This window comes from Dipodomys ordii, unplaced genomic scaffold (genome assembly GCF_000151885.1).
Source record: "Dipodomys ordii isolate 6190 unplaced genomic scaffold, Dord_2.0 Scaffold85, whole genome shotgun sequence".
Classification (NCBI taxonomy): Eukaryota; Metazoa; Chordata; class Mammalia; order Rodentia; family Heteromyidae; genus Dipodomys; species Dipodomys ordii.
Window position 1 is genome coordinate 3,935,185 of NW_012267301.1, and position 11,470 is coordinate 3,946,654.

Here is an 11,470-nt window from a genome sequence, read left to right on the forward strand (position 1 = left end):
CTTTCTTTCTTTCTTTCTTTCTTTCTTTCTTTCTTTCTTTCTTTCTTTCTTTCTTTCTTCCTTTTTCTTGTAGTTAATTGGAGGTAAGAGTCTCATGGACTTTGCTGTTCTGGCTGGCTGAACCACAATCTTCAGATCTCAGCCTTCTGAGTAGCTAAGATTACAGGCATGAACCATTGGTGCCTGGCCTTGTTATTAATATTTTACAGCTATAGCACGATATATAAATAAGTGATATATTCTATATTTAAAATCCCACAGCTGCATCATCAAGTGCATTTTTCAGCAGTTATTTCAGTAAAGCTCCATGAGTTGACAGTTTCCAGGGATCAGTCTTATTTTTTTGTCTTACATATGCTTAAAATATACTCTTAAATGACAATTTAGCTAAGTATAGACTACCATCTTCAAAGTGTGTATGTCTTTGTATTTGTATGTAAGTGTTTGTGTGTATGTAGTAACTATTATATAAAATTGCAAGGCAATTGTACTAGGGTTTTACCTATTATGTTGTCTTTTTAGAGAAGCAGTTTTCTTTTCCTTAATCATCTTTATTTCTGTCATTAATTACAATTTTTGCCTTATCATGTTTTTCCTTTGTTTTTATTTCATTAGCTCATGTTGTTGTTATTTATATTTCATCTTAAGAAGTTGAACAATGAGATAATGGATAATTGGGCCCAGAAATAAGAATTAGGAAATTTTTAAGTAATGCATATTTAAAGTGATGCTATTTTCATTTTTTTAACTTAGGGTCTGGTGTAAGTCTTCAATTTGAGAATCATGTCTTTATTCAAATTATAGAATATTCTCATTCATTCTCCTTTTGAATATTGTTTATTTCTCTTCATCTTTTAATGTCTCTTCTGGGAATTCTGGCAGAGGTATATGGAATTCACTCTATCCTCCATCTTAGTTAAGCAGCTAGATCTTCTTGCTTGCGTTTTTCTTCTCTAGGTTGCATGATGGCCAATTTCCCCAAATAGGTCTTCTCTACTGCTGTGAATAAGCTTACTTTTTAATCCATACACATTGTTCTCAATAGCATGCCTTTATTTTTCATTTCTAGATTTTTGTTTTCCTATTTTTCTTTTTTTTTGGCTTCTTTTTTTTAAATTTTATTTTATTTGTGAACATGCTGTACAGAGGAGTTACAATTACATGGGCAGGATAATGCGTACATTTCTTACCAAGCATTGTAGCGAAGGGATGTTTTCCTATTTTTCATAGCTAATTCTTCTTACCATTCCATCCCTTCATTGTGGACTGTATTGTTTTTAGTTCACTGTTTGAACCATACACATTATAAATAATTCTTTACACTATCATTACTTCTAGTTTTATTATTATTTATTATTAATTTACTTGCTTGGGCATCTGAGAACTTTCTTTGTGGTAGTTCATGTTTTTAATTTGTGTATCTTAGTTTGTGGGTTTTTGTTTGCTTTTGTCCAGTGAACTCATTTTCAACATTTTAAAAGATAGTCCTTACGGGAGTTTTAGAGTAAAGCAAACCTTCCTGTAGAGAAGATTTTTGCATTTGTTTCTCCTGAAATCTTAGGAATGCATGATCCCAGACTGAGTGGCTGTGGTTTTTTTAAAAAAAAGTCAAATTATTTGAATGTCATGCCAACACCATTCAGTGTAAATTAAGAGTCTGCACCTCTTTCTGGTATAAACCTAGATGTTTGAGTTTTTTTTCCCAGGGAATCAGATAGATAAAAAGCATAATATTGCCAGACTGTAAGTTTCATAATCACCTCTTTAAGGAAGTTGATTCTCTTTTAGACTCTAGGTTTTATGGAGGGAACTTAATTCCTTCCTTGCCACACACACACAGGCCCAAGGTCATATCTCTTGTTTATGAAGGTCATTAACAGTGAGCAACAGTTCTTAAGGCCCATATTCTTGTTCAAACCACCAGGCTCTCTTGGCCACCTGCCTTCACCAACCAATCTAGGTTCATTTTCTCCTTTTGTTTCTAGATCCCAGAAGTTACCTTTTCTTTTTTTAAGTTTAAATATGTGTTAAAATATTTATGTTTGTTATATGTTCTTTAGGATTTGTGAGAGGGAAAGAGGAGAGAGTAGCCCGTTAGAGCACCTCAGCTTGCTGGGTTTCTAGAAAAGTTGTCATGTTCTAACCCAGTTTTCAAATTTGCAAATCCATATTGTAGTTTTTTTCCATTTTCTTGGACTGTCTTTAAACACCTGAAAATCAGGATGTTAGTGGGTCAGCTCTGGGGCAAAGAATACATTTCAGTCTTAGCTTTGCCACTTTCCAGCTGTACATCTTCTGAACATGTCACTGAACTTTTCTGAAGCATTTTCTTTGATTAAAAGCATGCATTAAAACAAGCATACTTCCTAGAGTTTTTAATAATAATAAGTGAAATAGAAAATTCAGGATACTTTGCAAGATTTAAGGACTTCACCTGTATGTATAGGTATGTATGTGCACACATGTGAATCTAGTTGCAGATTTCAATTACATGTTGCTTTGAGGCTGGAAGCTTTCATGATACTGTAGCAAATCTAGAAATCAGGTCAGAGAGATGGAGGCCACATGTGGTCAGATGTCGGGATACAGCTCTAGAGGCTAGGATACAGCTCTAAATGTCAAGATGTAGCTCTGGTGCCAGCCCTGCTTTGGATGGGTGGTGTGCCCTGAGCAGTTCTGCCATTCACCTCCTCTCCTCCACTGGCTTTGTCATTGCTGTTCCTTGAGTGAAGGGCACATAGTAAGTGTTTGCCATCAGCAGCCCTCCCAGTCCCTCTCTGCCCCTCACATAGCTACAAATCCTCTTATTGCTGCTCTATCATTTCCCAAACAGCAGATGCATTTTTGGGCCCCAGTTTCTTCATCTGTAAGGAGTGGTTAAGAATAATAGCCACCTCAAAGGGCAAGTGTAAGGATGAAATGAAATAATATTATACAAGTCTTCACAAGCCTCCAAAAGTGTAGCTGTGATTAATTCTTGGGCTTTCCAGGCCATTTTCTTTAAAAATAATGGGTTCTGATGTTTAAAAACTTCTCCTCAGAACTGAAAGCAATCTTCACATTTGTTCAGTTAGCTCATGGACTTCTTAATTTCACTATCAATGGTGAATTTCACTATCTATGGAGAGCAAATTAGTCCTAAGAAATAGGTTATACAGAAAGAGACTCCAGATCTCTCTTTTGCTTATCATCATTTCTTCTAGCCCCCTGGCCCTCTCTCTTTTCATTGTCCCTCAGCAATTGCCTTCCTCTCCCACTGTCCTGTAATGCAGTTGTTCTGTGTCATGGAATCAAATTCCAACAACCACGAAAGATTCCTTCCTACAACAGAAAAATACATCTTCATTGGTCCTCTAAATTGTCCCACTTGCCCCTAACCTTTTCCTGGAATAATCTAAGGTCACAGAAACTGACTTTTATGGTTTCTTATCCTTTTATTTAAGGTAAGCAACTCCTATTTTTCTCATTAATAACAGCACCATGTGGTGTCAAAGAATAGATATGGGTTGAGGGAGAAGGCTTGGCTTTTCTTGGGAGAGTATTTGAAGGAGGGGGGCTTTTATATCTGTGTTCACCTATTCGGCAATCATGAAGCATTATTTCCTGTTTATGAGGTACTAATAGACCTTCTCTTTCAGCAGCAGCAATACTGTTGGAATCAGGGCAAAGTCTGATTCCAACATCTAGCAAATGGGTTGATGACTTCTCCAAGATCTTTCCTCCATCCTAGTGTGAAAAGAATAAAGTAGGGTGACTGAAGTCTGGCAATGACCTTCTCTTACCCCCCCCCCACCCTTAGGAGCAAGAATTCTGCCTTCTTCAGTGATGAGGAAAGAAGCACTCTGTGGACCCTGGGCAGTGACAGGAAGGCTGAGTATGTTAGCTTCCTGCACATGCTGGCTCATACTGACATCACGTCTGTCTACCGGCTTAGTGAGTATTTGGTTCTCAGACCCCAGTGAAACTCCAGACTCCTCAAGACTAGGAAAGAATCGCTGTGCAGGAATAGAATGTTTCTACATTCTAAACCTCTCCATTTGGGACTGTGACCACTATTGAACGGGGTCTGAATCATAGTTAGCTAGCAGAATTTCACATTAGATTTCAGATAATTCTAGGATGGCTCAAAACATTTGCCTAGCAACTTTGAGATGGGATATAATCAACTCCCCTATGTGGGTGGTCAGCTGTATTGGCTTTTTATCCTAATCTTGGAAAGAAAGAACTTCCTCCGTTGTAGGTAAAATCTCTCTTTCTAGGCTAATAATCAAGGTGGAGTGACAGAATGTTCCAGTTGGAAGGGTCCTGAGATAATTTGTCATTTTACAGATTGGTAAACTGAGGCCTGAGTGAACCAGTGCCCGAGCCAGTACAGAACAGTTTATTTTACCACATTTTCCAGAACCATTGCGAGTGGACTGTTAGGCACATCAGTCTTGGTGGGGCAGGGGTCAGGGGCTCAGTTCTTAGCACAGATTTTCCTATAATGTTTGCATGACTGAGTGAATGGGTGAATGAATGACACTGATTCCTGTCCATGGCTCCCTCTCATTGATGGTAGCTTTGAGAAAGGATTCTCTTCTCCCACTTCTCCACTGGTGGTGATGTGTCTGTCCCCTTCTGTATAGACAGTTAGACGAACCATATTTCATGCCTTCATCTAGAGATTCTCTGCACAAGGGACCCTCAGGCCAGATTCTAGGAGTAGAAATAGAAATAGAGGGGTTTCTATGTACATAAGAAGCCTTTGTGAGGAACACCGATCTCAAACATCACCCCTCAGCCTTAGCACAGGTTTCTTACCACAGGTAGATTATACTGCTTCCTGAGGCTGAGACAGGAAGCTAGCTAACTAACACCATGGGTACTGCCAAGTAGATGGGACCAGACATCTGAAATCAGGGCCATGCCTTGCGGGGAAGGGGACAGAGGTGAATGGCAGACTTGGATCAAAGGTATCTATCTGTCTTCTGTTGATCTGGAAGACTCAAGAGCAATACCTTAGGCAACCTGTTGCTTTTTGCTTAAAGACCAGGAATGTACTCTATTGGATGCAGACTATTTGGTTGTGTAGGCTGTCCTGGCACCAATGTACCTAGTCATCTTATTGGTCAATTCTAGCTCTCTTAAGGCCCCTGCTCTGGGAAGGGATGTGCTGATTCTTCTCTGCATTTTGTAACTCTTGCACCATGTGTGCCCTCATTATCCTGGCCCTGAGAACAATTATGGCAGTAAGAATGGCAAATAACCCCAAATGTCAGAGGTCAGAAAGCATGAACAACACTCCAGGTCAAACTTTTTAGCATTTCTATCTTTTGATTGTAAGCAGCCTTCTACTGCCTCTTGGCAGTTACAGACTTTGAGTATCTGCAATGATAATCACAGAAGAACAGGAAGAAGCTTGATTTGATGACAGTTTGCTGATCCTGACAATTCGTGTGGTGACAGAAGAAGGGCCTCGGCCTCTGTGGCTTCTAGTTAGGGAAGTGGGGTCTTCTCTCTAGCAGTCCCTGTCCTGTGGTGCTAGGAGTCTTACCTTAGTCATTCACTGCCAAACCAATCTATGTTCTTCACCCTTGTCTCATCTCATCTCACTTTTACCAAGTTAGGCGGCTGTGTAGGCCCAGTTATCCTGTCCTCTTTGACTACCTCTTCCTTTTTCTCTGCCTTTTGGTCTCTTTCTGCCCAGGGAATGCCAATGCTCTTCAGTATTATTAATAACTCCTCTCCCCCTTCCCCGCCTCATTCCCTCTCTTCCTTCTGAAATTTCCTTCTAAATGCTTTACCCCTTGTGATCACATTCAGTCTGGGACTTTGGCCTGCTTCTTGTGACCTGATAGTGACTGTAGTTTCATAGTCTCTTACTTTTCTTAATTCATTCTCTATGTAGAACTCTTGCAAGTAACTCAAGAATCAAACTATAAATAAATAGAACTGTACTCAAGATTCTCTCATTCTCTGGCTCATCCCACTAGGTTACTCTAGGGAACAGAAACTAGGAATTCCTGGTGTATTTTGTTCTCTGTATTTTACCATTCACTTGTAACCCACTTTGACAAAGCACAGTGCCCAGAACATTGTACCCACTAAAGCAAGACCTGTCTAGCAGATGTGTGATGAGTGCATGGAGAAAGAAAGAAGAGATACAGTATCCGAGTCTACATTGATGTGTCCCAGCTCTGTTATAGCCTTATTGAAAGATATGGGCCTTACCTCTCTCTGGCCTTCAGGTGTGTGTGTGTGTGTGTGTGTGTGTGTGTGTGTGTGTGTGTGTGTGTGTGTATGTGTGTGTGCCAATACTGGGGTTTGAATTCAAAGCCTCTTGCTCTCACTTGGCTTCTTTGCTCAAAGCTGGCATTCTACTACATGAGCCACAACTCTACTTCTGGCTTTTTGATGGTTCATTAGAGGTCAGAATCTGCCAGGGATGACTTTGAACCACAATTCTCAGATCTCAGCCTCTTGAGTAGCTAGAATTACAGATGTGAGCTGCCATCTTGACCTTAAGATGTTTCTGTCTTGCTTTGTTTTGAAAATGAACTATCTTAATTGGCTTTTTCAAAAAATATGACCGATGAATAATTGCTATTTTTTTCAAGGCACACACTGCAGCCGCCTGAGGGGCTCCTGTTCTTGCTTTTACTGTCCCTTTCCCTGTATATATTTCTTTTTTATTTTTTACTGGTCCTGGGGCTTGAACAGGGCTTAAACACTGTCCCTGAGCTCTTTTGTTCAAGGCTAATGCTCTACCACTTGAGCCACAATGCCACTTCTAGCTTTTTGGTGGTTAATTGGAGATAAGAGTATCATTAGTTTTTCCTCCCTTGCCTGGCTTCAAACTGCAATCCTTGGATCTCAGTCTCCTGAGTAGCTAGGATTACAGGCACGAGCACCAGCATCTGGCTCTACATGTACCTTATAGTCTCTCTTCTGATAGTTAGATGCCAAGCACTGTGGAAGTTTGGGGACAGTAAGCCTTAGTCTGCATGGTCTATGACAGGCAGGCCATCAGTCAGCTAAATTACTGTAGGACCATGCTGCTGTAATACACTGGGGACGATACCCTACTGATACCTGTACAAGGTGTCTCAGCCCTTTGCATCCTCCTGGGTTCTCCAAGGACCCCACAGACTTTCATGGTTACAACTATAGAGATGGTTTTTTTCTTTTTTAATATATATATTTTTTATTGTAAAGGTACTGTACAGAGGGGTTACAGTTACATGAGCAAGGTAATAAGTCCATTTCCTATCAAGCATTGTTACCCCTCCTTTTTTTTCTAAAGCAATGTTGTATGCTTAAAAGAGTCTAGGAGTTCCACATCACACATAATATAGAACTTACCTCCAGATTTCCTTCCCTGGATGATGAAGTCTATGTAGCTTTGTGTGTGTGTGTGTGTGTGTGTGTGTGTGTGTGTGTGTGCTGGTCCTGGGGCCTGAGTACTGTCCCTCAGGAGTAGAACTCTGCTACTTGAACTACAGCTCTACTTTTAGCTTTTTGTGGGTAGTTAATTAGAGATAAGGATTTCACAGACTTTCCTGCTCTGGTGGCTTTGACCTGCCATGCTCAGATCTCAACCTCCTAAGTAGCTACGATTATAGGTGTGAACCACCAGCGCCTGGCTCTATGCAGTTCTTAAATTCAGTACGTTTTGCCCAGTTCCTTTAGGTTGAGTGATGGTCTGAAGCCTCAATGAGGGCTGATGTCCTCAGCCCCTGGAGGCTATGGCATGGTGGCCTCTTCTGATCTAACACCAGATCTGTCCTTCATCTCTACCTAGGTGGGTTTGAATCCATCCAGAATCTTCCAAATGATCTGAGTGGTAAGTAGAGATCCTGCTAATCCTGACCTCTCATCCTTCAGGTCAGCATGACTGTTCTCTTGTCAGGAGTTGGCCACCCTGGTTGCAGGCACTCAAGGGTGCTCAACTCTGCCTGTCCTTTCAGCATCGCAGCCTGAGGGCTTCAAGGAAGCCAGGCCTGGGGGAACCTGGGAAGAGAGTCAGGTCGTGGGCTCCAGACGTTCCAGCAGCTCTGGGGACTCCAGCATGGAAGACGAACTCCTCTCAGCCACTTCAGACAACTATCACCTGCCAGAGCCTGATGACCTCGACGACCCGGAACTGTTCATGGACCTAAACACTGGTCTGGATGAAGAAGAAGTTGAGAACTTCACCTCCATCTTGGCTTTTCTGGATCAGAAAGGATACACCGACAACTTTAAGAACCTCTATGATTTTTCCTTCTCTTTTCTCACCTCTTCCTTTTACAACTTCACAGAAGAAGATGAGCTTGTGGTCTACCTGGAGACCTCAAGGAAGTGGGCCAAGAGGAGTCACATGACCTGGGCGCATGCCCGGCTCTGCTTCCTTCTGGGCCGGCTGAGCATCAGGAAGGTCAAACTCTCCCAGGCCAGGGTGTACTTCGAGGAGGCCATCCACATTCTCGATGGGGCATTTGAGGACCTATTCTTGGTGGCTGCTCTATACATCAATTTGGCTGCCATCTATCTGAAGCAGAGGTTAAAGCATGAAGACTCAACCCTACTGGAAAAGGCAGGTGCCCTTCTGGCCTGCCTGCCTGACCATGAGTTCAGTGCCAGGAACGAACTTGACGTAGTGGCATATGTGCTGCGCCAGGGGATTGTGGTAGGCAGCAGACCCTTGGAAGCCAGGGCGTGCTTTCTGGCTATCCGGTTGCTCCTGAGTTTAGGCCGACATGAAGAAGTCCTACCGTTTGCTGAGCGCCTACAGATCCTCTCTGGACACCTTCCCACCTCAGATGCTATGGCAGCCATCTTGAGTTTTCTGTATGACAAGAAGTATCTTCCATATTTCGCAGTCGCCTCTGTCCAGCAATGGTGTAGTCAGAGTTCCCAGAGGATGTCTCTTCCTATTTGGCAGGTCTCCTTGGTTCTCCAGAACACCAGCAAGCTCCCTGGCATTCCCTCTTCAAGCTGGGATGAAGTTTCTGCCCTGGCCTGTCCGACCCTCAGGCAGGCACTGGTGGTCTGTGAGGAACAGACTGATCCGAGCACCCAGAGAGCCCTGTGTCTCATCCTGTCCAAACTGTACCTCCAACATAAGTCTCCTACTGGGGCCATCTACTACCTGAGTCAAAGCTTGGTATTGGGGAAGCTGCTGGGTGAGCAGGAAGCCTTTGAGTCATCCCTCTGTCTGGCATGGGCTTATTTGTTAGCCAGCCAGGCAAAAAAGGCTGTGGACATCCTTGAGCCACTGTTATACTCTCTGAAGGCGACTGAGCGTGGGATCCAAAGGGGAGTGGTCTATAACCTCCTGGGACTTGCACTTCAAGATGAAGGTCAGATGAGCAGGGCAGCCAAGAGCTATCTCCAGGCTCTGAACAGAGCTCAAGAGGCAGGAGATGTACGCAATCAGGCGGTGGCTATGGCTAATCTTGGCAACCTCAAGTCTTGGGCTCAGCAGCCAGACAGGGACTATCTCCTACAGGCTGTCCATCTGTATTCTGAACTGGAGGCCAGCAAGGAGACGGACATAGAATTGGTCCAGGTGCTCCTTTGGTTGGCCCAAGATATGGTGTCCGGACACCAGCTGACTCACAGCCGCTTTTGTTATGAAATGGCATTGCTGTTTGGCTTAAGGAATCGCCACCTACAGAGTGAGTATGTCCTGTGCTGCTAGGGAGCCTTACGGAAAAGGGTTGGAGCATGCTTTGCCCAAGTCCTGTCTCAAGACATCTCATTCATATCCCTGCTTTATGTTCAGGTCAGCTTCAGGTCACCAAATCCCTCTGCCATTTCTACAGCTCTGTGTCCCCAAATCCTGAGGCCTGTATCACCTACCACGAACACTGGTTGGCGCTAGCTCAGCAACTCAGGGACCGAGGGATGGAGGGGAGGCTGCTGGAGTCTCTTGGGCAACTCTACCGGAACCTCAACACAACCAGGTGAGACGTGTTCAGGGAAAGTTCTAGATGCTTCTTTCTTACCTTAAAGAGAGTCAGGGTCTGTACTCATAGGAATTCAAGTTCAATTGTGCATGGTTTATGCATTAGAATAATGAGAAATAGCATAGCTCTTTGGCCAGCATGGAGAGCTGTCTATCACTTAGCTGTGTGGCCTTAGGTCTTGATTTTCTTCCGGGCCTCAGTTTCCTTAGCAGTAAAAGGAGGATAGGAATTATGTCTATCCTGTAGTGGTAGTGTGAGGAATGATTGAGTTAAAGCTCAAGGAACACTCAAAACAATGCTTCCTAAATATAAAGGCTCAGTAATGTTTGCCACATCACTATTATTTGTGTGTTTCTATAACAACCCATCTGGTGACCATGGTTGATGGTGCCTACTTCAGAGAGGTTTTATACCAAGGACTAAGGAGCTTAGGGAAACTCTTCATTACTTGAAGACAATTGGAATTTGTGAATGGATACAAAGTAAATAAACCTATTGAAGGCTCAGGTGTAAAACTGCATAATAAAAGAAATGTTTGATTATAATCTTATCTTTAAAAGTGGAAATGATGAAGTTTATTTTCACCTGAGGTACTGAATGTTTGAATAAATATACACTAAAAGAAATGCTGATTTTTCAATTTATTTTTGTTGATAAACTTGTATAATAGAACTATAAGACATCATAGTTCTATTATATTTATGATTTATAGTTAGAATAACATAATAATATAACTATATTATTGTATTAATAAGTATAATCATAAACAAATATTGACTTTGTGATTGGCTTCTTGATGCCATGATCAAAAGCTTTGTTTTTGTAAAAATACACCAAAACTTAACTGCAGAATTCCAGAGCACCTTTTAAACCCTTTGGTACTCAAATAATTTTCACTTGAAGCATTTTGCCATTGCTTGCATCTGTGTGTGTGTGTGTGTGTGTGTGTATGTGTGTATGTGTACATGTATGTATATTTACTTGGAATTGAACTCAGGACATGAGTTCTGTCCCTTGACTTTTTTGCTCAAGACTGGTGCACTAACCTCTTGAGCCACAACTCCACTTCCAGCTTTTTGGTAGTTAATTTGATATAAAAGGCTTATGGACTTTTCTGCTTAGGCTGGCTTCGAACTGTGATCTTCAGGTCTCAGCCTCCTTATAGACATGAGTGACTGGGGCCCAGCTTCTTTGTCCCTTCATTGCTCTAAGGGTCCTTGATTCTGGCTTACTAGTGAGAACCTGTTGTTCTGTCTCAGACAAGTCTTTAATAAGTCCCATTAAATCCTACAGAGTGTGCAAGATTGTCCATCTCCCTTTGCAACATATTTGCTTTGTAACATTTTGCATTTGTAGTTATGACTAATTTCTGTAATAAAAGAATGATATTGCTAGGGTTGAAGGGAAGCTAAGTGAATGAGAACTTTTGTGGTTTTTTTTTTTTTTTTGGGTCTGGTCGTGGGGCCTGAACTCTGGGCCTGGGAGCTGTCCCTTAGCTCTTCAGCTCAAGGCTAGCACTCTACCACTTGAGCCACAGC

General features: G+C 42.2%; 1 protein-coding gene across 1 annotated transcript in view; it reads left to right on the forward strand.

Moving 5' to 3' along the window:
• Window positions 1-11,470, forward strand: part of Sh3tc2 (SH3 domain and tetratricopeptide repeats 2) — a 63,524-nt gene that overhangs the window by 30,561 nt on the left and 21,493 nt on the right. Inside the window, exons 9-12 of the mRNA XM_013025582.1 lie at window positions 3,800-3,933; window positions 7,784-7,825; window positions 7,950-9,641; window positions 9,749-9,929. Coding sequence (XP_012881036.1) covers window positions 3,800-3,933; window positions 7,784-7,825; window positions 7,950-9,641; window positions 9,749-9,929 — 2,049 coding nt within the window. The remainder of the gene's footprint in view (window positions 1-3,799; window positions 3,934-7,783; window positions 7,826-7,949; window positions 9,642-9,748; window positions 9,930-11,470) is intronic.